This window comes from Dipteris shenzhenensis, chromosome 22 (assembly GCF_047967505.1).
Source record: "Dipteris shenzhenensis isolate YYH24624 ecotype China chromosome 22, Dip_SZ_1.0, whole genome shotgun sequence".
Lineage (NCBI taxonomy): Eukaryota > Viridiplantae > Streptophyta > Polypodiopsida > Gleicheniales > Dipteridaceae > Dipteris > Dipteris shenzhenensis.
The window spans coordinates 21,010,526-21,037,061 of NC_141617.1; the positions used below are offsets into that span (position 1 = coordinate 21,010,526).

Sequence of the window (26,536 nt, forward strand, 5' to 3'; positions counted from 1 at the left end):
ATGGATTATGTACAACACACCTTATGGGTCCTTTTATGTGGAAGGGTGGCACATGGTCATGCCCTGCCACCTCAACTTGGGCCTTATGCACACCATATTTTATTATACTATAACCACACATACAAGCACACACACATATTTATGCCTTTTACTTTGGTCAAATTTATCCATAACACTACACTCATCTGCACATTCTGAAAAGTTCAAAACATCACACAATTGGCATCGTGAATGAGATCATTAAACTATTGCAAATGCTATAACATTGATCTTTGGTGATACTTGTAATCAAGTCATACATGTGCAATGCTCTTTAAATAAATCTAACATTAGTTATCATTTTAAATTGGTTCCTTTTCTACTCATTTTGTTGAAATGAGGCCCATAAGCATGTCAAAGGTGGCTTCATTTCTTAATCAAAAGCATCAAACCTGCTAGCAAGCCATTTGCCTTTTGCTTTTTCCACCCATTTTTGGGCCTATTTGCGCTCTTCTAGGTAGCAAAATTGGTGATATGCATAGAAGAAGGTTGTAAAAGACATTTCGGTCTACCATGTTTTCCCAATATTTGACATCTTCCACACTTGCATTTAAATTTCACTTCTCTTGCACAGTTAATAAATCCCAAATAAATTACAAACCCATGTTCCATTTGTATCACATGTAAGCAATGACCTGTCCCTTTTTGTCTTTCTGCTTTTTTCAAATATCATTTTCACGGATATATCTTGTCATATTCCCATCTCTAAAATTTGGCTTCCCTTTTAAGGTTCATTCCTATAGTACTCACTGTGCCCCTCAGGCTATGTGCCAACCCTCTTCAAAATGCACCTCGATTTGAATTTGCTCATGTCATTTAGCTTTAAGTGAGCCCTTATTTCTCTTCACAAGCTAGCTAGGCTAACATAAATCAATATTCTTTCTCAGTTTTCTTCTTTATTTAAAAGAGTTTTAAAATAAGATACCACATGCTGCGATGGATTTTGTCATGGGTTGCAAGAGAACGATCTACATAGGTTACAAGATAGAAAAGTTGATAAACTAGGCCAAGGTACAAGGATGAGATTGGATGACATGGGCACCAATAATAACACGTGTGTGTGTGTGTGTGTGTGTGTAGTAGACATTTACAACACCCCTTTCCATAGTGAAGAGTAGACAAATTTGGAGTAGGAAAGAGAAATGTTTAATAGATAAACTTTGCAATTAACATCACAAAGAACGAAGTAGCATCATTAAAGGATGAATAATTTTTAATAAAAGAGAAAAGGTGAGCAGTAAAGCTTTGATAAGTCATTGGCAGCATCACTTTTATTTAAAAGGGGAGTCTGCCTACCTGCCACCATCTAACAAGAAAAACGTGGTGAGAACCCGCTTAAACCTTAGTTGGGAAGACAGGTGTCATAAACACCCCTCCCTTGTTATCAATGTCACAATAAAAATGAGAACTTAAACCTATACTTAACAAGCTTGATGTAGTTTTTGAGAGATTGCTTGGGGTAACAGTGAGTTTTAGGGGGGGAGTGTATGATGAAGGTAATGAATTTGGAAAAAATATGGAGAAAAAAAGAAGAAGAGGTATGCACGAAAAACAAGGGGGTCAGAGAAATCACTAAGTTGGCATTATGAGGAATAAATTTAGGAGAAAGATGGGTAGAAAAGGGCAAGAACAAAAAGATATGCAAGGGGAGGGAAGAAAGTTAAAAGAAGGGGTTTGAGTGACATAGGCAAATAAGAAGGACTAAATTAGAGTTTCTAAATAAAGGGTTAGGGAGGTTAGGAGTGTTTAAAAAAGAAACAAGTAATAAAGGGTAATAGTAGTGTGTATAGTAGTGTAAAGGAGTGGTGGGTTAGTAGATTTTTAGAGCAATGGATGGGTTTAAAATAGTGAGAGTCATGGATGGGTTTAAAAATAGTGAGCGTCATATACTAAATTAATAGGTAGAATTTTAGTAAAGAAAAGTGAGAGAGGGGGGGGGGGGTTAAATGAACTAAGAAAATGAAAAGACTGTGAATCCATGGTGCAACAACCACCAATGATTCTTTGAAACACTTGATTACAATCATAATCAAAGTCAACAACACTTGGATCGATGAGCCATGATTGCCACGATCCATTTAGAGCATGCAAATCCTCAAACCAAGCCAAAAAAACATAGAAACACATGCCCAATAAGCGAGACAGTCGGGGATAGTCAGGGTGTCGTGGGTAGTTAGGTTAGGGAGACAGTCAGGGGGTCATGGGTAGTTAGGTTAGGAAGTGTAGTTAATGAAAGAAATTAATTAAGGGAAAATAAAGGCAATTTAGGGAAAACTTAAAAATAGGGAAAAATAAGGAAAATTTAAGGGAAAATAGAGGGTGAAATTAAGGTCAAAAAAGGGAAGAAAATGGGAAAAATTAGCAGGAATTTAGGGGGGCAAGAATAGGGGGAAATAGGGAGAAGAACTAGGTGAAAACTAAGGGAAAAAGAGGGGGGGGGGGGGATTGGGTTGGGAAAGGGGGTTAGGAAAAATTAGAAACATTAGAAAAAATATATAGGAAAAATTTAAGGAAATAAAGGAGAAAACTAGGGAAAAGGTAGAGGGGGGGGGTGGGTGGGAGGGGGGTTTAGGAAAATTAGAAAAAATATGTAGGAAAAAACATTTAAGGGAGACAATTAGGGAAAAATATTAAGAAACTTAGATAAAAAATAGGAAATTTTAGAAATAAATTAGAAAACTTAGGAAAAAAGGAAAAAATGGGGAGGAGGTGTAGAAAAAAGTGAGGAAAGTTTTCAGGGGATTTTAAAGGAGAATTAGGTAAGAACAAGGTATAAAAATTTTAAAAGGTTTTTAAGGAAACTAAAGAGAGAGAAGAAATTAAAAAAAATAAGAAAAAAGAAGATATTAGGGAAATTTTTTTTTAAAAAGGGAAAAAGGGGGAAAATTACGGGGAGAATAAGGAAGTATGAGAGAAAAGAAGTTAGGGAAATTAAGGGGGGTTGTTGAGGGGAGCTCTAACGAGCAAGTGGTAAAACCAATGGAGTATCAAGAGAAATTAGGGAAATTAAGGGGGGTTGTCAAGGGGAGCTCTAACAAGCAAGTGGTAAAACCAATGGAGGAAGGGATAGTATGTGTGTGTGTGTGTGTGTGTGTGTGTGTGTGTGTGTGTGTGTTGTATGTATGCATGCATGCATGCATGTATGCACATATAGACATCTGAACAAAAAAAATAATCAATGACACTTTCAAGTTGAAAGAATGGTTAAAATCAAAGAAGTTATTTTTTACATGCTTAACACACTTTACATTTGGAAGCCTTCATGAGGATAGATCATTTAATATGAGTTTTAGACAAAAATGGATTAAATAAACCTCCTACTTAAGCAAGTACCCATCTCTAAGGAATGATAAAACAAAGATGAGAGCATCACAATGGATAAACACTTTTATTTTATTAATTATAAAATTTAAAAGTTTATCATAAAACATATTTACCTTATTTTTTAAATACATTAATTGATAAATACTTCAATTCATTATTTTAAAATTATTAAGAATAAAGTAACAAAATAATAAATAATACATAATTGGTTATTATTTTGTTAATTGTAATGACACATGAACAATATGATAGAAATAAAATAAAATTCACTTTAATAAATTAAAGGTTACTCACTTAAAACATTAATGGGTAGAAAATCTAAATCATTATTTTAAAATTATTAAGAACAAAGTAAAAACTAATAATTGATCAAGAATTGTTTAAAAATCAATATGATGACACATGAAAAATACAAAAGAAGGGAAAGTGAGCTCATATTAGGCAAAGATATATAAAGTCATTACATCACCTATTATTTTCCAAATTCCTATACATTAGATGCTACTCATGCTCAGCAAACTTCTCAATATTTTTTATGTGTAGCTAGAGGAATGACCTCGTTAGCTCTGCCAGCTCAGATTCTTCATCCTTGTATGCAAACTAGGGCTCTCCAAAAGCCATTTGCATTGCTACACTCTCATGGCTATATTTTGCTCCCAAGTCCTGATCTGCATCCAAAAGATCATTAATTGCAAGTACTCTTTCAGAGATGAATGCTACTTATTGCAAAGGGTCCTTCTCAACTACCACACAACTTTTATGTTTTTGTAGAGCGCACACTATAGTCATTCTTGTCCAAGAAAAAGAATCACACACCCTATCATCTTGTACCATAAAAAGGTCCAAAATCTCATTGATTAGATGCTATGGCTTCTAGTATGGGATGATGATGGTTTTATTGTTATCATCATAAAGCAACTTTTGAGTCACCATAAGGAAATGAAAAACATTATTTACATTTTTTATGAGCTGAATGAACAAGGGTTTTACACGTCTCCGCTTGGGAGAAGTAACGTATGGTTATCATCTCAAATGCATGTATCATCTTGTTGCCTAGTAGATGCTTTAGATTCATCTTTATCTTCATCTTTATCTTGATTATAGAATATCCAAAAATGTTGATAACATAAATCATGCATTGAGAGTGATAGACCCAAAAAAAAATGATGGACAAAGTTTTAAAAAACTTAACAAATCATATCCTCCATTGCATGGGTATGGTCCATCAATGCTCTTGTAACAGAGGTTGCCTAGGCAGTAGAATGAAAAATATTGAAGCTCCAAATAGGAGTTGGGTTCTCTACATTGAAAACAAAAACCATCGTATTAATTTTCTTATGTCCATCATTTACACTTCCCTTTAGTTTAATCCATAGGGAGTGTCGACTATGGCTAACTTGTAGACTTGCTTTGGGATGTTTGCTACAAAATCTCTCATATCGTAGCAATACACATAATAATACTTAATCTATAAAGGATAGGAGAGGGAATTAAAGTTTTTCATATTTTCATTATTTGGTAAAAATTAGAGACCATCTCTCCTTTCCTTCTCAAGCCTAGCCCTTGGAATATGAGTCGAAAAGTTACTTGGACAAGGAAAGTCCAAGCTGTTGGATTTTTCTCTTGTTTTTTGTATAACAAATTTCATAAAAAGTTAAACATTACTTATATTTAATTTAAAATTTTTTTGAAATATATATTTTATAGTATACATGCAATATTTTTAAAAGCAATAAAGAATGGCACCAAAGGCTCAAATGAGTTAGAGATTGGACAGTTTGCTATTATTTGGTCTGATGATTGTACATTAAATCAGACCATCATTTGTTCTTGCATCCTCATTCTTCCATGATTGTACATAATCTATTCTTGCATCCTCATATATGTATTGTGACTGCAAACAAGAGAAAAACATAGAATTATTCATATCCATCTTATAGAATGATAAAAATACATAGAATAACAATATTATTTATATATATGAGTTTAAGAAGTTACTCTTTAAAAAACTTAGAACATTTCATCAAGACTAAGCTCTTGTTCCTTAATGTGAGTCAATGCAAAAAGAATTACTTTCTCATCTTTAATTCCTTGCATCGATCTTTAGACTATGATCTTCATCTCTTCTGATAGTGTCTTTAGAGAAACGTCACTTCTTTTACTCTTTCATTTCACGGTTAAAAGATTGTCAAGGGTTCATTAACCTAAGGTTTTACTCCATGGCTTTATGATTCTGAGTTCTTTGATGGCTCCACTCAACCACCCTTATTAGCATTGAATCACTCTATTCATTAATATAATACTACATGAGGCTACTGTCCACGAGTTTCCTAGTGATTCTTTCCTTCCTATTTGAATGCATTTCTTATGCTCGAAATTGGTACCACGTTGCTAGCAGTTTTTATGTTTGGGTTCTTTGAGTTATGTCTAAGTATGGCTTAAAGCAAAGGAGTGCCTATTGCTAGGTAATTATCGGTAAATATTGCTTGTTCATTTGGTTACCATAACCTTGAAGTTGATGAGATTCGACACAGGTTCACTATTGGTTGTTGACTCTATAAATTTCCACTCAACTATTGTAGTAGCTGATTACCACTTGACTGAATAGTATTTGTGCCAAAAGGCTACATTTTTATTGGAGATTTAGTTGAAGAAAGAGTTTTATAAGTTATTAGGAGGTCTCTCTGTATACTGTGCTACTTCCACGAGTCTCCGCAAGAGATTTGTTTAACACACCATTCGTCTCTGCTTGGTTTACCAATAATTATTATCTTCTCCTTCAATAGTTTAGGAGCTTCCTTATATCCTAGACTGAAGTTTGATGCTAAAATATTGTTGTTCTTGCTATCAGCTTTGAGGCGTTTCTTTCCAATTCAAATTTTTCGTCAACAACTTTGTCATCCCCAGTCTGTCTCAAGTCACCTTTTTTTAATATGATTTCTTAGCAATAGTTTTTTGAGCCTTTTTTTGTGCTACAGTCTCTGATCTTGATTTTGAGGAAAGGTTGAAGCTATGAAATGTTTTGGGGATGAAGACACATTACTTTGATGATGATTACGAATTGTTTTTCTTACTCTGCAGAACAAAGTCTTGTAAGGTTTTCTTAAAACCTACAATGATTGACACATGGTATTTATTTGGCAAATGTTCCATCTTTAATCCATGTGGCAATTTACTTATGCCCCTTCTAAGCTCTTTACAAGAAATAGCAGTTGACCGTGTTAATTTAGCCAACATTTCACTGTTTTCAACCACATTTACAAAGAGCTATTTAGTGCCATCCCTTGGCTATATTTCTCTAGCTATTCCTTGGGCTTTACAACCTTGTCTAGGTCATCTTCACGGTGCAAGGTCAAATGTTTCAAAAACAGGGAGCTAGTTTCTTGTTTTGTCTTTTATTGAAAGTTTTCACTATTTATTGGGCATTAATGGCCCAAAATTATTTTATTGGAAAACATGTTTATACATGGAAAATTTTCATAATTAACCTCTTGTTTATCAAGGTTATTGCCATATTTTATTTGGGAGAACTACTGATCTTGTCAGTATATTTGATTCAGAGGAGAATGAGCATGCTCCCGCTTATGTTTTGTTGCATCTAAATGATAGACTTGTCCATCGTTTTGGCAATGTCTCGACAACAAAACAATTATGGGATTCTTTGGAGAGCTCACTTTCATAGTGACATAGTTTTTGACTTTATTGCATGTGTGTACCTTATTCGTATGTGTCATCTTGATATGTCTTTTCATTTTCTAAAGGAGTAGACATTGCCATGTCATGATAAATAACATTGGTAACTGTTTGTGCACGTTTGTAAATGTTGATCACATCCATGTGCACATTTTAGCCATTGTGTGAGAATGACCAAGATATAACACACATGGAGTTTTGAGGAGGTCAAGCAACTACTCAGTCATTGTGTGAGAATGACTAAGATATAACACATACAGAGTCTTGAGGAGGTCAAGCAACCTTACTGAGTCACATTATATTAACCAATACACTACTCTCCTTATGCAATGTGTTGTCAAGTTAATACCATGTCTTTAGTTATATCCAAAGCCTTGTAATAAGCCTGTAAGGCTTCTCTCCTTTTATGTTACCTGATGATTGTGCAAATCTCTACCCATTTTGTATTGAGGGGGAGTGTTGAGATTTGTACAAGAGGGATTTCAATCTACGTTCGTGTGATTGGAGGATGTAGATATTGGATGGATTTTCGATTAGGACATGAGGACTTGGTTTCTTTTTAATGGGTGGTCACCCCCGGTGGATCACCTGTAGCCTTCCCTTTTGTTGAAGGCGATAGTCAATGCAATCGTTTTACGTGTTGACTCCAATTGGTGTGGTTCACCGTCTCTCCTTCTCACTTCACGAGCTTCACTAGCTATAGAACTCCAGTGTAGCACTTGAGCTCAAGGCCTGTGCTATAGTAGCACCAACAAATGGCCATGCCTCCCGTCTCTTGCACCTGAGCTCGAGGTCTGTGCTAGAGCAGCACCAACAAATGGCCATGACTCCACTACGAGTTCAAGAAAGAGAGACTTCAATGAGCTCTTCTGGTTCCAACATGCAATCCATTAGGTCACGCTTGCTTCCATAGACAAAGCAACCAAGTAGCAGGTTAGCTTTGCTTATTGAGCATTAGACAACACCGTCATGAGCTAATGACTATCTTGAGTCCAATCTGTGTGATTGAATATTGTTCACATAAATTGAGGCTTCTTAGTAAAGCTAGCCTATGCACACCACGAAACAAAAATAGAAAGAGCATGGGCAAAGCATGATTGAACACGAGCTACGTTGTTGACACCTGGAACCTAGCATTGAAAGTTGGAACCTAGCATTGAAAGTTGATGCTATAAGAGTGCCACCTTGATTGCAATTGGTGCACTAGAATATACATTCAACATTGCAACACAACAAAAAGGCATACGGAAATCAACAAAGCACAGGCATACATTTAAACACAAAAAGCAAGTGGGAAATCAACAAGCAGGGGTTGCTTTGCTGCGTACAGAGTGATCGACAACGATTTGGATGGCTGCCATCACCAAGGAGACGCTGTTTTCCTACCTCGAGGTTTGTAGATACACGATCAATAGTGGGGAGAAAGAGAGAGAGGACTTGTCTTTGGCTGGACTTGGGCAATTAGCTTCTTTGGCTTCCATTATCTTTGCTGTTACGGTCTTTCTATTCTCTGGCCTGCTTTGATCTCCCTGTCCCGGCGCTTTTCTAAGAGCATGTTGATCCGGAGTTGGATTACCTTTTTGATGACATTGTTTGTCTTCATGACCACGGGCATCTCCTCCTGCAGCTTGCTAACTATGCATGTCAACATCATGCACTATCTAGACTCAGTGGATCTGTTGGATCTCACACTAAGGCTGAAGGACGTGGCCCTTGATAGTGGACACTGGACACTGGACGGTCATTCCAAAATCTAACTGCTCCTCCTCACAATCTTAGACACATATGGGCTACCATTTTTTCCCACAAGCTTGTCCATGCTAATTGACTTAGCGCAGAAGCGTGAAGACTAACAGGCATAACAGAGAGAGACTTACATGGACGTAACAGATCTTCTATGTTCAATACTCATCGCTGGAAACACGAGTATGTTAACTACTGCTTTATTGCTGATGGCCCTCGCAATCACCCAGTGCACAACGAATATACATCCACTAGGGCTGAACTGTGCTGTTGTAACAGGTGATGTAAAATTTGTTCTATAAGCAGACATTATTGCACCGTGAAGGGCAAAGATGTACCGTCCTTTTATTGGTTCGACTCGTGAATAGAGACTGCATACAACTAGGCTGTCCCTCACTGAAGAACCTGTAGGGGCCTGGCACCTTACATGATGACCACATATACCAGCTGACATAGCAGCCTGCGTGGCTGTCTACGTGGACCTCTTTGCTGCCCTGGCCCTTTGCAGAGCCATCCAAATGGCCATAGGCTGAAGCATGCTCATGTTTGTCTATCAATTTATCGACAATTTTTCCCTCTAGAGAAAAGACCTTTCTATTAATGCTTGAAGAACCAACGATACAAATCAGCCATCCGTGTGGGCTGATCATGGAGGAAAACAAAAGTAGAAAAACTGGTTGTCGACTAGCTTGTTTTAAAAGAACCCAGCTCATTGTCTAAGAAATCTGCGAAATAGTGGCCATCCAACGAGGGTGGAGGACTATACATCCAATGAATGCCTCAGTGAATACATAGAAGATACCTGCAGGCCAGCCTTGTAGAAACGTAAGGTGTAGATAATATCTTGCTAGATGCCAACAAGGGTGGTGGTCGGCGGAACTAGTATCCTCCCATCACCAAGATGCAATGGGTGATCCAGATGTTCTAAGAAGTGATCCTAAACACCATCTCCAATATACTATTTTGTGGTGATGAAACATGATGCTGCCAGGAAGGAGGAGTCGCGTCTGGCCGAAAGACCCTCTGTCCTTGGATCCTGTAAGCTAGTGTGATCAGGTTATGGAGAAGGCTTACATACAAGTCCCACTTATCCTATGCGTCCTGGCCATGATCCGGAGGACTCCCTACCACATCTTTGTGCTGCGAGCAGCTCCAAACACAGTGGGGGAATGTCTCAAGATCATTATCCATGCAACAGTGGCACCTTGCTAATCGAGCAAGTCCAGGATCCCATCTAGCTCTGGGTTTCCATCAGTCTTTTGCTGAAGAAGGCCTTAGAGCCTCCCTCTGTAAAGCCTGGAGCAGAAGGATCCGAGGCCTCAGCATTGTCCATATTAGTGCGGCGGAGTTGCAGCTTTGTGCAAACCATCCCTCCAAGACTCAGGAATGGTGGAGTCTATCTCTAGCATCCGAATGCCTACTCCCCTCAGATGAGAGAGGGTTTGTGCTTGTGTCTCTGTCTTGGTGGGGAGATGGCTCCATACTTCGAAAGATGTAGCCAGGCCACTGGTCCATTGTGCCCCATCAATGTGGCTTCCCCTTGCTCGCCGTTCCCGCCTTGCTGCTCTCTTAGAAGGGAGGACTCTGTCTTCTTTCCTCCCCTCTTATCAATAGGTTGCTCTACCATATAGAATTCCCCCCCATTATCCAAGAATCAGCACGTGGCAACTATCTGCACATCTCTGTCCAAAAGACAACATGACCCTTCTCAATATTAGGTGCATAAATGAGCATCCCAATCTGAGAGCCCCTTAAGGAGGATGATCCACTGGGACTTGGCTAGAATCAAGAGATCGTGTGTAATAACAGTGGAAAGGATCGGGGCTGAAACTGAAATGTAGACGACTCCACGTGATCCAAGAGCACCAGACCAAAACGTGTGCCCATGTACGAGCTTAGTTGTCTTGGCACATTGCCCATCGATGAGTTTGTGCTCTTGGAGAAGAGGAATGTTAATTGGTCCGCACGATTGATTGAGGAGTGAAGCTGGTCTTTGATGGACTGCTTCCTGTGGAGCGAGTAGGCCTGCCCACCTGTCCAGCTGCTTCGCCAGACTTTCCTTTCACCACCCACCCACCCACCCACACACACCCATCCACACACACCTTTCACCACCCACCTACCCACCCACCCACACACACTGATGAGACTGTGAGCTCCCCCACCAAGGCTGCCCCCTCCTGCTTCGCCTCACCTTCCATCACCTCCAACGTCATCCTTCTGCCTGCTCCTGCTTCTTGCCTTTTGGCTTTGACCATCGATACAGCCCTGCCTCTGCCTCAGCCCTTTTTGCCTCCGTCCTTCCTTTGTCTGCCTGCTACCCATCACACCTCTGCCTCTGCCCTTTCTGTTTCTTCCCAAGCCTCAGCGCCTTCAGTCTTTGCTTGGCCTGTTAAATTTTTCTATACACCCAGCCTCGCCATTCTAGCCGTACAGCCACTATGGTGGCTGCTCCTGCTTGCTGTTTCTTTCCAATAAGATGCACTTTTTTTGTTTTTAAAGGATGACTTAGAGCATCTTTTGGATTCATTGAGATACAAGTGATAGCATGGAGGCTGTGTGTAGGCTTGCAAAAGCGTCACTTGCAGGAAAGAACATACATTTCTTCCCTAAATACTAGCTTGATAGGCATTATGCAAGATGTGTTGAGAAGATTTGAGAAGAGTTCATATGCCCTTCATGATTGTAACTCTTGTCAAAGTAATACATGTGGGGTATAAAATTTCATGCATATGGTATATATAGATGTCTGTGACAGCATGTACAACAGTCCATTTATCTTACATGTTGTGTGTAATAGAGCATGTGGAGTGCATTGGCAATTCCATAAAGCAAACCAAGTTCTGCAAGCTGGCTGCTGTTTCTGAGGGTTGGTTGAAGGTTTGAGGCTGGTATGCATGCACAGTGGGATGGTTTGAGGGACTAGGGCTCCACATGGATAGACTCCCTCCCTTCCAGTACAGTATGGATGCTCCGTTCTCTCCCCTCATGTCACATGAGGTCAACCAGGTCATTTGCGAGGATCTCTTACAGTTACACACATTCCGGACCTGGTTGGGACCTAGCGAGCTTCCAGTGAAGCTCAGCTTTTACAGGGATCACTGCTTGCATATCACAGAGGAGGGGTTCATTGACCCACCAGGATACACACAGATCCACTTACCCCACTCACTGAGGATCTCTATTGGCAATTGCGGGTCTCTTCACATAGACTTCGTATCGAGAGCGGCAGAGCAGAGGGCATACCCAGAGAGAGGCGCATATGCATATTGTGTGATGCACAGGAGGTCGAGACGGAGGAGCATTTTATCTTCAGGTGTCCTGTTTACTATGAGATCCGAGGGCGTTTCTACTTATTAAAATGGCAGCGGAAGATGCAAACAAACTGAAATTATAGAGCCACACAGAGAACACTAGAGATAACAAAATGTACCACCACTGATCTGCTGTAAATCAGCCCTTAAACCAGGGCAGCAACTGAAATACAAGATATCTTGAATAAGATAGAAAACAGGAGCTGCTGGAGAGGCTGAACTGAAGCAGAGAAAAAGGGGGGAACACAAGAAAGCTGAAGCCTGAGAGCACGGAGGCAGGAGAAGCCTGAAACGAAGAGGCAGAGGCCTGGAGCGGGGAGGCAAGAGCCCTGAAGAGGCAAGATCTGCTGCGGGAGTGTGGGCAGCCAACTGAGGAGCTGAGAGGGGGCTCTGAGGGGATGGTCAGGAGCAGGCTGTATGCTGGAGCCTTGAGGAGCTGCAAGAAGTGTTGGAGGAAATGAAGGGAAGGAGGCCCTTTTATAGGGCAGGCCAAGGGGGGGAGTCGGCCAGTTTGGCTGGACCGACCAGCCTGGTCGGTCAAGCCAACTGGGCCGACCAGCTGGTCGGCCAGCCTACCCCCTCTGGCCCCCCTTGTTGCATGGGGGCTGGTCGGCTGGCCACGCCTGGAGATGCTGAATCTCAACACTACTGCCTCTTCAGAGATAGCCTTGGGATTTTGTCCCGGTTCCTCTCCTATCCAGACCAAAGATGCTTGGCGGCTTTCATTCATGAGGCAGTCATGCACTGCGAGAGGCTACTTCGATCAAGTAGACAGGAGCAGACTTCTCACGTGGTAGATTCCTCTCAGAGCTACATCACGGAGTTCTTCCTGCAAGATCACATGGATCACATGGACCACCACGGGATGAGACCTAGACATGATCGTGACCCAGAGCCAGTGACTAGACAGCTCAGATAGAGGGTTGACGCACAAATTACACTTGGGGATATCCCCTCCTTGTTCAGAGTCGAAGCCCCACCGACAGGGGTTACTGTAGCCCTTGTTAGGTACAGAGTTATGACCAAGAGACGTCACAAGGTCACACCCATGAGCAGCCGATAGCACTCTATTGCCGTGTTCATGCCTCCATTGCCTTGTCCATCCTGATGCACTGGACGATGTTGGTGATGACGATGATGATGAGATTGATATGTAGTTGACCATTGACATGATGATGTTGTACTTAGTACTTAGTACTACCATTTTGCATTCTTTTGCATTCTGCATTGGTGTGGATGCTCGTTTTAGTAGCTCCACCCTCACAGTTCGTTTGTACTAGGATTTTCACAGTCCCATAGACCCATCGGTCTTCGGAAGACGTTAATAAACTTTCTTTCTTTCTTTCTTTCACCTCTTCCTCAACCATAGTCTTTCTAGATCTTTGTGGGATACCGTTTATAAACATGTTGCCTTTTTTCCTTTTAATTATGTGTATCTTTTGTTGGGAGACAGGAGAAAATGGCCAAAGATGAAGCTGAGCGCTCTATTGGTGCAGATGCAATCCTTGGTAGACAAGGAGACCCTCGAGGAACGTGTGTTACCTCGTGTTCTCCAACATAACTTTCAAGCAGTATCTAATGAGTCGCTAATCAGTTGCCCACAGTTACCTTGCCCTCCCCGCTCCCTAGCTCCTGTCAAATGGCTCCCTTGGTTACTTCCCCCTCGTCGGCTTCGATTTCAATTCAACCTAGCGAAAGGGTGCGTGGTCGCCCTCTGCAAGCCCACCTTGTCCCAATTCTCACTCCTCTCTCTCCAGCTCCCGTTCAGCCATGCCCGGATTTCAAAAGACCTGTTCCCAGGACCGACCCCTCAAGCGCCACGTACAAAGTTCGACACGAGGAGACGCCTAAGGACTTCCAACCCCCTGAACCCACTCCAAACGCAGGACAAGGAAACCATGTCTTTACCCGCACACCTCGGGTACAGTGGTACTCAAAGGTTACAACACACATTGTTCCAAAAGAGCAGAACCAGGAAACTGTAATCTAAAGTTTTGTTTCATGCAGTCTTCCTTCTACTCACAGTTTCTCAGTGTTCCTACTACAATCTCTAGATGTTACTGTTGGTTCAGTTTCCACAGATGGTTAGAAGTTTACTTTGTCCTCTATACTTTGTATCCAGGGGTCTATTCCGAGATGATGTATATGTTGGAACAGTGTAGATAATGAGGCAAATGTTGAGGCACACTGAACAACACTTTATTCATGAGTTGTTACATATATAGGCAACTGCCTCCATGTTGGTAGATCTCAGATCCACAATCATCTCCATAATTAGCTCAATCAATTACCTCCTATGATCACTCCAATCTCACACATTACACCAACCTGACAGACCTAACTGCCAAGTCACTAGACTCACCTACTAAGGTGCTCACAAAACTTGACACACTATCCTACAATCAATAATGTATAGACCATATGCTATGCCCAAAATATCAATTTGTTCTTACACCCCCCCACAAATTGATGACCTCATCCCTCGGCAGTAGTACATGGGATGCTCCATGGCTTGCCCACCATCATGTGGCAACACACATGGCCCCCACCTGTGACTCACTCCTAGGATTATTGGCTTACAATGGGTGGTGTCTCTAGAACTACTAAGTACACAGACAACAAGCACACTCAACTGACTTAAAGGAAAAACATATCATTTTAGGATGGACTATCCATGGCAGAGCACCTTATTGACTCCAAACACACAATCCTAATCTAAGAGTTTAGGGCCAATGCCCTCTTGGATGAAAGTCTCCTCAGTCGATTCCTCATTGGTAGAGGTATTTGCAGCATCTTGGTTTGGTTCTTTCTTCCTGGTCTTCATAGTTTCCGAGAGCACAAGCATATCATTGTTGGTACATCTCCTTTGTTTTACTGCTCCTTTCTTAGTGAAGTATGCTACCAAAAGAGTAGCCTCCAGCAAGTTGACTTCAACTTTATGATCACATGCATCCCATATGCCTTCAAATAAATCGAATGTGAAGATGGTCTTACCACTTGTCAGTGGAACAAGGGCAGTGTCTACTCTTGTACATCAAAGCTCATATGACTCGCAAGTCAGTAGTGTCTTCTTGATGACCTTGTACTTGGGCCTTCTTGTCTTCTCTTCCTTGGGATTTTCCTCCTGGTTTTCTTGGCTGAAACCATACTTGTGCACTCTTGAGAAGTAGGCATTATGCCAAGTCAAACATGAAGTCAACTATGGTCAAACTCTTTCCGCAAGCATAGAGTTGCAAAATAAATCAAATGCGAGGTATAAACTCAATACATTTCTGAAAATCAGAGTTCAGGGAACTAAAACAGATAGAGGAGAAAACTTTTGGATGGTCAATTGCAAGAAATAGTCAAACTTTGACCATCACCCCCAAATTTCCCCCAAATTGAAGAAACAGGAACTATAGGCCAAAATTGGAGAGCTTCGGTGCATCAATCAGAGGGCTTTCAGGTGGAAATCAAAGCTCTTGTAGTCGACCATCAGCAGCAGGAAGTATTTGCAAAGAATCACGCCATGTCGCCCAGCATTGCACTGGCAAAATCGTGAAGAAAAATGACGAATGTGGCTTCTTCTGTGGACCAATGTCGACCAAAATTCACGAGCAGGAAGCTTGAGGCATTGCTAAACCTCAGCTAAGAGCTTGGAACCCAATTGCAACAGCAGCTCCAGAATTTCATGAATTTTTGCTCAGCACATGTCGTGTCGGCACTGCGAATCCACGTAGAATTTCGTCGATCCTTGCAGTGGGAAGGTGCGCCCTGAGGACAGGATTACTGGGCTTGAAGCATTCTGGAAATCAATGGTTGTATGCGACGAATTCGTCCTCACAAACTCAGGGTAGAAGAGTAGAATAAGAGGAAGCTCATGTTTGGTTTGGGGAAGAAGGTGGACACGTGGCAGAAGCTAGGTAGGCGTGGCTAGAAGTGGTTCAAGGCTCTAATACCACATGTTGGAACAGTGTAGATAATGAGGCAAATGTTGAGGCACACTGAACAACACTTTATTCATGAGTGGTTACATATATAGGCAACTGCCTCCATGTTGGTAGATCTCAGATCCACAATCCTCTCCATAATTAGCTCAATCAGTTACCTCCTATGATCACTCCAATCCCACACATCACACCAACCTGACAGACCTAACTGCCAAGTCACTAGACTCACCTACTAAGGTGCTCACAAAACTTCACACACTGTCCTACAATCAATAATGTCTAGACCATATGCTATGCCCAAAATATCAATTTATTCTAACAGCACAACTGACAAAATTTTATTAATATAAACCCTCATTTTAGAAAACTTTTTCATTAGCCTTGTAAGTAGTATTTTGTACTTTAGGCTGTTACAGTGTTGCCATGTGGCAGTTTTAGGTGATTATTCCATAAGCACAGTTTTAAAACATCTTGCCCCAATTTCTATAAAAGGCCTGGTTTTCTCACATGCACTCATCTTATGATTGTACTTCCATTCATTGAATGAAACGGGACTGCTAATTGCTCAGCTGGGAATCGAGCCCCTCATCACAAGTCATTGTGGTAAGTCCAACCCATGACTTACACTTCCCCCCAAATGCTAAAAGATAACCCATCCTACCCTAGGCACTTGTCTACTTTATTTGGTGATTTCTATTCTAGTTTTGGGAGTTAGGTGGTCTAGGTCTGACTAAGGGGCAAACTAGTTAGAGATAGAGCTAATTATGTTTCAGTTAGAGTGCTGTGCCATGGAGAATTTTGTGCTACCTCATGTTAGAAATGATAGAGTGGATCGAAATGCTAGAGGAGGACCTAATGCTCAAGTGTGGAATGATTTCACCATATTTTGAACGATTTTAAGGGGTCTGACAAAAAATCATAAATCAGGGGGAACATCCTTGAACTATTGGGTGATGGGGAAATTTAGGTTTGCTTGCTTTGTGCATTTGTGGCTTGTGTGCTGATTAAGGGGTGACTAAAAGTTTAGCTTTTGTGGTTGGCTGGTTGATCATCTTCAGGGGCTTGGCATCACAGTAGACACATATGAGCATCCAGCTGTGATGACAGTTGAGGAACAGGCACACAACTACCCTGCAACCAGTCAGTCAGCTTTAATAGTTGTTCCCTTCTAATAGTTTCTCCTTGTGCTTTATGTTTGATGCCATTGTACCAAACTTGAAAATACAGGCTAAATATGTCGGTCATTTGGAAGGTGGCCATAGCAAAAATCTATTCCTTAAGGTAAGCAAGGAAATCTATTTTGTTTACCATCTTATTAAAATGAATCTTTAGTAAAGATTCGCAATGTACATGGATTGGATGAAGATTTGAATATAGAAGAAAATTATAATTCATCCATACTGAAAGAGTTTCAAAACAATGTGAGCGAACAATAGAAGCACCACACACAAGAAATGTCTGGAAGATTCTCGATGGAGTGTAAATGTGCATTGCTTTCTTAATATTTGTAGGTGAAGCATCTTCTTTTTTTAAAATATAAAAAACCTTGTTTCTTTATATCATTTTGTCATCATCAAAACACACATTCAATGTACAAGGAGGGTTTTGAAGGTTTTATTTTATTGGTCATGTGATTGTACTTTTTGACTCTTAAAAAAAAAAAAAAAAAATCTTGTTTCTTTATGTCATTTTGTCATCATCAAAACACATTCAGTGTACAAGGAGGGTTTTGAATGTTTTATTTTATTGGTCACGTGTACACATTTACCTTCTTGTTCCCTATAATAATATTATGTCTTTTCTCAAGGCTGCCTATTCCCTGCAAAAGATCTGGTTTTTTTTCCTCCTTGTACTTTCTGGTACCGATAAGAGTGGCATGCCTTGAGGTCGAGAACTAGAAGCAATGGATGATATCATGAAAAGCATGTGGGATTGGGATTATGACCCCCTTTGCAATGACTTTGAAAGAAGGCTTCAATCTTTATGAATAAGCCATTCTCCTATGCTTGGGGGTACCAGACATTTTGATACTCTCAAGGAAGAGACTGAAAAGCTAAAATATGTTTATTGTATGGTTTACACCCACTGTTGGGTGCTCATGACGTCAATGGGGATGTCATAGTAGCTAGTCCCTGCTATGCATGATGGAGTTAATGGTTTATAACCTTATGAGTGACTATCATGAGATTGAAATGCATATAATTGCTCAGAAGGGGAAAATGATGTTGCAGTTTATGCAAGGGGATCAGCCTTGGGCTTTCATGATCCGCTCTCTTTTGCTGCATATTGATACTTCTGCTTTTGGGCATTGGCAGCCCACACAGTGGGATTTTCTATTTGGTTCTATTCAAGGCAAGATCAGAGGCTGCCCTTTTGTGTCTCGTTTGCTTCTTGATTGGAAGCATATTTTATCCCACTTGGAATGGAATGGCAGGGATTCTTTGTTGGGAAATTCCTTGAGGGCTGAGAATATTTATTGGTCCAAAGTATTCCACCCTCCTTTGGCTATACAAGAACCCAGGTGTTCTTATTTTATATCTTTCAAAGGTATTGCTACTGTGGCGGATGTGCTTCTCGATGATGGCACTCTTTTATCCTTTTCTGTGGCTGCTAGCAAGTATGGTTTGGGAGCTCATTATCGTCCTTTATGGCACAAAATTTCAGAAATGCTTTAACCTTTCTTGCCGGTACCTCGTTTGGAACTTCAGGATAGGCTTGAGGATTGGACTCTCCATTCTTCCTCCACCATATGGACATGTGCTCCTTGATTTGGGCAGGATGCATGATCTCATCATCTACAACGGGCTTGACCTATGGCCCTCCTTAGGTGGTTTTACTTGCTTCCCACACGGGAGGGGCACTAGTGTAGTAGATTACATCATGGGATCCCCTACCTTCACTTCATGTATCATCGACTTCACCGTAGCACCACTCCCTCCAGGAGCTGTTCACTATCGCCACCCCACGCTTAGCCACACCACACACACCACATAGGAAGCACGACACCCACCATGACATACACTTTGATCACAGCCTCTCACCGGCCTACTTTGGACGCCTAAACAGACTCCTAACCTACATCGATCACATACCACTCATAGAGGACCGTGTTGCCCTGATTAGTCGCACACTCCACGAGGCTGCCCTCCACATCAGCACAGATTGGTCCTATAGGAGGGATAGGGCACTTGCAGCTCTGTTAACTTTGGGCGTCAGCTCCCGCAGCTTTAGCAAGCCTACATTCTTGTTCAGCAAGCAGACCTATTGTCTCCAGCAGGAAGTAGGAGAGGACAATAAGCCCCTCTCCACTTCATCTCTATGGGTTGGCCCACACCGTATCTTCTGGAAGAAATCTTCAGCCCTACAGTTGTATTCAGTTTTTCTACTGGCATAGTTGTAGATATAGTCTAGTGATCACTCTATTTCCGTCAGTCTTCAAACATTTTCCCTTAGTCAGTCAACATGCGGAGACTTTCAGAGAACAATATAACTCACCTAGCACATCAGTCCATACTTGGTGGAGCCTTGTATGATATTTTGTCTGCATACTTTGCTGTTTACTTCTAGCTCTTAGTGATTTCTCATTCTTCCTTTTGCACTTGTGAGGATAGTAGCGGGATTCCGCTGCAAGGACATCAGGGCCGAAAGGTTTTATTCTCATGGTCTAGCCCCTTTGCTTGATGGATGGTGACTCTGGTTTCAGGTAAGTGTGCTTTGCTCAACTTTTGTTGCGGGTTGTTCATTTTCAATTTGTGTTTCCAACTTTGATGAGGGTGGCAAGTTGGATGTTACCAACTATCTTCCATTGAAGGTGAAGATTTTAAGCCATGTGGCGGCAAGGAGGATTTGGAACATCACTATAAGCATGGAGACCAAGCCAAAAGGACATATCATTGACAAATACGTCACATTGACAAATACGTCACATCTGCAGATGCAGATGAGGTTGAAAAGTCGGGAGACAAGGATGCCAAGGCACTTTCTTATGATTGTAGGGATGATGCTAGATTCAGTCATTACACTTCCCCGAGATATTGTTGCACTGTGTAGCTGTCCATTGGGTTAACTTCCTGCTTGTAGAACTGCATTTTGTTCCGTCGGTTTCGCCATAGTTTCTATAGCACTTTTTGCATCACTCTCTCCCTAATTTCACATGCATCTTTTGGTATCGTGCAGATGTTATACCCCATGATTCCATCTGTTTCATTCCCTCTCTGTGCCATCCTGTGATTTGCACAGCTTCCATGGCCTTGTGTGGCATCTTACTGAGGTCAATTGACATAATGCCTCCCCTTCATGAGGTATCATACTTGTCTCAGCTAGTGGTGGGGTGACCATCGGGAATGGCGTTCTAGGATCTCCTGTGTCTCTATATCTCAATCTGTGTAAGACTCCAAGAAATTCCCTGGGCTGACCATAAAGTACTGTTGCAGTTTCAAACACTGCAGCTCAGGGTTTCGGTACTTTGGGGGGGCCACCAAATGCCCATTGGGACCTATCAAGAGCCGCCCCTCCCGGACTACCACCCACTTTCCATCCTGTGATTTGCACAGCTTCCATTGCCTTGTGTGGCATCTTACTGAGGTCAATTGACATAATGCCTCCCCTTCATGAGGTATCATACTTGTCTCAGCTAGTGGTGGGGTGACCATCGGGAATGGCGTTCTAGGATCTCCTGTGTCTCTATATCTCAATCTGTGTAAGACTCCAAGAAATTCCCTGGGCTGACCATAAAGTACTGTTGCAGTTTCAAACACTGCAGCTCAGGGTTTCGGTACTTTGGGGGGGCCACCAAATGCCCATTGGGACCTATCAAGAGCCGCCCCTCCCGGACTACCACCCACTTTCCCTCCTTGCAGACAACATTCTGTTGCTGTATGAGCATAGGCCTCTTGTCTATCTGCAAGGGTGTAAGTTCCTCATCTAAGGAGATTTCTGGATGGGCTCGCAAGGCTGATCGTCTATGCCTGCAAGGTGGGCCTGGCCGTCTCTAAAGCGAATGATGAGAGGCTGCTCTCATTTGGGTCCCTCCCTATGTGCCAAGCCCCCTCGATCCCGTGCTCATGAACTCCGAGGGTGGAAGTCATGAAGCTAATTGCATCATCCAAGGGAGTGGTAGCTGTGCGAGGGATGCCACGACATTGAGAGCCTTACGGATCCTTTGCTGCTGCTGCTCTACAATGGTGGCCAAAACAGTGGCCTTCATAGGCTCCCATTTAGTGATGTCCACCCATCTAGAGGTCTCTGAAATGGCTGAGTGCATGGTGGCTATATGTGCCTCAACTTCCTCAACCGCTGGCCCACTGCGTGGGGCTGTCACCACGGCTTCCATCTCCTTATGGAGTCGTGATATCTCGTGGCTTAGGCTATGGATGAGATGGTCTTGCTGTGCCTCTCGTGTGCGAAGGTGGTGTATCTCCAGCAGAACATGATCCTAGGAGTCCGATGGGATTAAGAGAGAGTTTAATAACGTCTATAAAAATGGCCCCTAAATGCGCACCCCTACCCAAGGATGAGTGAGGGGGAGAGAGAGAGAAAGAAAGTTTATTGAAGGTCTACGAAATACCAAAGGGTCTATGAGACTAAGAAGAAACCAGGTACAATGAAACTTAAGGGTGGAGGCCACTAAAGTAGGCACCCGACCTCTCCCTTGACAGATCCCTCTGAGAGCTCCATCACGGAGTTCCTTTTGCCAGACCACAGGGACCCCCATAGGGCGAGGCCTCAACATGATGGTGACCTAGAGTCAGCGACTCGACAGCTTAGACAGAGGGTCGATGCTCCAGATTACACTTGGGGATATCCCCTACCTGTTTAGAGTCGGAGCCCGGCGGACAGGGGTTATTGTAGCCCTTTTTAGATGCAGAGTTATGACCAGGAGACGTCACAGGGCCACACTTGTGAGTGGCCGATAGCACCCTTTTGCCGTGTTCATGCCTCCACTGCCTCGCCCACCCTGATGTCCTTATGATGTTGATGATGATGACGATGATGATGAGATTGATATGTAGTCGACCACTGACATGACTATGTTGTACTTCGTACTTAATACTACTATTTTGCATTTTTTGCATTTTGCATTGGTGTGGATGCTCATTTAGTAGCTCCACCCTCACAGCTCATTTGTACCAGGGTTTTCACAGCTGCATCCATTTCTTTGTGTGGCATTTTGCTTGCATCCATTTTCTCAAGCTTGTTGAGGTAGACCATGTATTGGCATAATGCTTCCCCTTCAAGTGGTAACATACTGGTCTTAGCGAATAGTATGGGATAGGGTGTTTGTTCCTTGACCCCTAGTTATCCTATGAGAAAGCGTTTATGTATTCTTTGTATTCTTCTCCAATAAGTTCTACAGAGCCTAGGGTGCCTAGGCTGGGCATCTATAGAGGATCAATGTTTGCACTGTGCACAAGTGCCGGGTATATAGAAACTCTCATTTCTCAGTTCCATAGATGTGCCTTCCTGCACATAATTTGGAAGCTGTATAGAGCTTTCAAACCTCCTAAAATGCTCCTTTCCACACATGCATTCCACTTAGTAGTTATCTTCAAATTCCAGCCCTGAATATCTGTACATGGTGACTATGCTTCCCTTCGAAAGTGAAGTCCATCTGTTTATTTCCTCATTACCATTACTCTTGTCTTGTCTATGTTGACCTGCATGCCTAAGTGTCTGCAGATTTGTCTAGTGCATGCTACTGTGCCTTCTTGCTTTTTTGCAAAGAAGACTACGTCATCTGCATAAATGAGCAATAGTAGGGCATATTGTGCAATCTGGACTACTCTGCTGTGTATTCTGATCCAATCTTCTAGTTGATCGATGAAAAGGACGAAAAGATCGGTAAGAGGGGACAACCTTACTTGACCTCTATGTCACTGCTTATGATGATCTTCCCTTGGACCATGATCCATCTACTAGTAGCTGCGCTAGTTCGGCCAACACCCTCTCAGACAGTATCGAGTTCTTGAGGGACTTGCAGCCTTTCTAGTCTTTCCCATAGCTTTTTACATGGAACTATGTCGAAGGGTTTCTTGAAGTCTACAAAGCAACAATAGACAGCCTCTTCTTTATTCTTGGCTCCCTCCGTCGCCGCTCTTATGGTGACTAAATGATTAAATCGAGTGGTTGTTGGGATGGAACTCTGCCTGTGATCCTAATCCTTGTGTCTCCGCCCATTTGCTGATTTTTTGTTCAATGATAGTTTCATACAGCTTGGCCATTAGGCTTCTCACCATGATTGCTCAGTAGTTTTTTGCCAACATGCTGTCCCCTTCGTTTTGGACTGGTACAATCCTACTAAGCTGCCATTCTGAGGGAGATCCTTCCTCGAGAGCCTTATTTATGAGTTTGGTGAGCATTCCCTTTGTCTTCTCTCCCCCTCATATCAACATCTCAGCCACTAGACCTTGTGTGTCTGAGGCCTTCCCATTGCTAGCTTTTTCAAACCTTTCCCGTCATCTTGTGTTATGATATCATTTGTTGCTTTTTTAGAGAAATCATGATTGACCCTCTTTTACGCATCTCTTTCATATTGATGTTTTTTGTCATGTAGCTTCTGAAAATTTTTTGGGGGTTCTCCTTGTTGGAAGGTATGTGGTCCTAACCCCCTTCATGGTGGAACCTTGGTAACATATGAGAATTAGAGGGGTATTGAGGCCCCTAGATGCGCAGGTGACATGTGGATATACAAGGTGCCTGAGAGCTCCCAACTGCCCAATGGTGCCGCATTTCCACGGGGCCGTAGAATCATCATTGTAACCTGTAAGTTCTGGGAAGGGGAGGACGTCAATGAGGCTGATATCAATACAAGGTTTGAGCCGAAGGGTTCCTAAGGGTTGGTCTGGCAGAGGATTAGGAGGGGGCCTCTGAGGTGGAGGCTAAGGAGTGTTGCAACCCCAAAAGAAAAAGAATTCAGATCATGGTATATTGCGCCCTAGACTATGTGTACCACATGAAAAGAGACTGTCCAAAGTTTTATGATGGACAATGGTGCTTTTTGAAGGGGTGTAATGTTATCGTATCTTCTCAAAGATAACATTCTTATGTGTTGTACATTGAATGTTTGTACATATGTTTACATGTGGCATGCTTCTCCAAAACAAATAAAAAATTGGCTGCATGCTTGTACACCTAATCATTTTATGGATCACTCTATGGAACTATGAAGAAGAAGACATATTGGCAAACCAGATCTCAGTGGTGCATATTCCAGATGATAAGCTGTGGAGACTAACAAAGAATTGAGATGCACAATAATGGAAATGGAAGTCGAGTGGTGATCCCTCCCTCAGTATGGCCCACAAATTGCTAAGTGGAAGCTCCCAAGCAATTTATTGGTCGTCTCCTTTGCTCACATAAAAGTACTTCTTGTGGCCATGTTGGGCATTTGATGTCCAGTTCAGCGCTCTTGTAGAGCATGTATGGGCAGTCTATCCTTTGTAATATGTTTTCATGTGGCAATGGTAGCCTATAACTTTGGAGAGTCCTTTTGAACGCTCTCTTTTTTCGATGATTGACTTGGAATTCATCCACGTAATTACTCTTGCCTTTAAAATTGACTTTCATAAATTTGACAAAGTGCATGCCTTGTTTGCATCACTCGTTTTTCTTGACCATAGTGGGTTTCTTCTTCTCATGTGTTTAACTAAGGGGTCTACAATAAATAATCAAAATGCTTGAGGCAATTCAGTAGCTCAAAAAGAATCACAAGGGCTTATGTTTGGGTCACTTTTCTGGCTTTGTCCCTATCTGCAATTATTTAATGTCTACAATTTTCTTTACAGTTTTGCAGCTGATTCTTTGATAATTTGATATCAGCTTTTCTACTTATGTACAAGCCTCGAGCAAATGCGTCATATGTGATATTTGAAATCTAAAGACAAGATGACAGTGAGGTGAAAAGGATTAAGGATAGAACTTGACTATCAATCCAGCCTACTTTTATAGCATACCAACATAACTCTACTCCTTTTTTGAGTCACCTCAAAATCCATGCAATGTCCTTTGGCAATTCTTGGATATTGAACCGTATCTTATGAATCTTGTGATTGTGATAACAGGATAAAAAAAATCGGTTATATTTGATCTCTGCGTTACCAACAACAAATGTAGATTTGAAAGGTATGAAAGCTATGGTTATACAAAACATGTAAACTTTGGACATGGTGCATTTTTTTGAATTGTTTAGTAAAGGCAAAGTGGCAATCATGGAAATTTGTGTAGTTTTTACCTTTGCTGATTTATTCATGGAACTGAGAACTGTTTGATGGCTGTTTGAGCAGTGTTGTCACAACGTTTAGGTCTTGGCAAGGGCGGGTTACGCATGGCTCCAGAGGATACGTTGCAAGAAGTGCTAAAGGTATTGCACCTTGAAAAGCACACACGCACACGCACACACACACATGCATTGCGTGCATCATAGTTATGCTGAAATGCCGAAACGGCACAACGAAGGCCCGAAACGGTGTTTCCCCCATGTTAGACCCCCCGAAACGCGAAACGGCCCCGAAACCCGAAACGCAGGCTGAAATGGCGATCCGAAACGCCAAAACGGCATCTGAAACGCCGTTTCAGACCCGAAACGCGCCATTTCCGGGGGTCTGAGACGTTTCAGACCTCAGTTTAAAAGGCATCCACTCAGTGGCAGATGTCACCCAAGATGATGGGTTTCCTCTTTCTTTTCCATTGGCTGCTGCAAAATTTGACCTTGGTATGCATTACAAATCCATTGGGCAAAAGATTACAGCTATGCTTCAACCTTTTCAGCCCATTCCACCATTGGAGCTTCAAGAACGTCTTGATGATTGGATTATTATCTCTCTAGGGTCGTTCTTGAAACCTTTATGGCTGTCACGTATTATTGTTTCTTCATTATACAAAGTCCTTTTATAACTTCTAAATGTGTGTATGCATTACTCTAAACCCCCTTTTGTAAACCCCCTTGATGACGTGGTGTTTCCTCGTTTCACCCCCTCTCAAAAATCCCGAAACGTTTCCTCTTCTGTTTCCGTTCCCTGTTTCCGTTTCCCCATTTCCCGTAACTCTGGCGTGCATCCATGCGTATGCACACATAGGTCTTGAAAGATCATGCTTTGTGAGTATAACAAGTTGGGATGGAGTAAGTATTTGCCGAGCTATGTAAGCCTTGACAAGAGGAGGCAAGAAGCGGGAACATTAAAGGCTCTTTGAGGGCCCAAAATCCATGCAGCACCAAACAAGGGACAACACTGGCTCCAAGCTGACCTTGAGAGCCCAAGGCATGAACAAAGAGATCGCAACTCCCAACCTAATCTGCACACTGGTTTGAAGGCCAGTGCGACACCTAGTTGAGCTTCTCACTAATTATTAAATGAATCACTGCCACCCAACAACCGCAACTACATCTAACACTATGAAAAGCAATCTGAAAAAGGACATTATGACCATATGCTAGCCACCTCCTTTTCATCCTTATCAAGCTTGGCTTGACCTATATTGAGCCTTCTACTAGTCCTC

The 26,536-nt window shown here is 42.0% G+C and overlaps 1 protein-coding gene across 1 annotated transcript in view; it reads left to right on the forward strand.

The window, feature by feature from the left end:
• The first annotated feature begins 8,278 nt into the window (after nt 1-8,278).
• LOC147887862 (YbaK/aminoacyl-tRNA synthetase-associated domain-containing protein) overlaps nt 8,279-26,536 on the forward strand; it is a 92,927-nt gene continuing 74,669 nt past the window's right edge. The window contains exons 1-5 of the mRNA XM_087393800.1: nt 8,279-8,448; nt 17,101-17,160; nt 17,270-17,323; nt 25,102-25,162; nt 25,324-25,400. Of these exons, the coding sequence (XP_087249926.1) occupies nt 8,407-8,448; nt 17,101-17,160; nt 17,270-17,323; nt 25,102-25,162; nt 25,324-25,400 (294 nt within the window). The 5' untranslated portion in view covers nt 8,279-8,406. The remainder of the gene's footprint in view (nt 8,449-17,100; nt 17,161-17,269; nt 17,324-25,101; nt 25,163-25,323; nt 25,401-26,536) is intronic.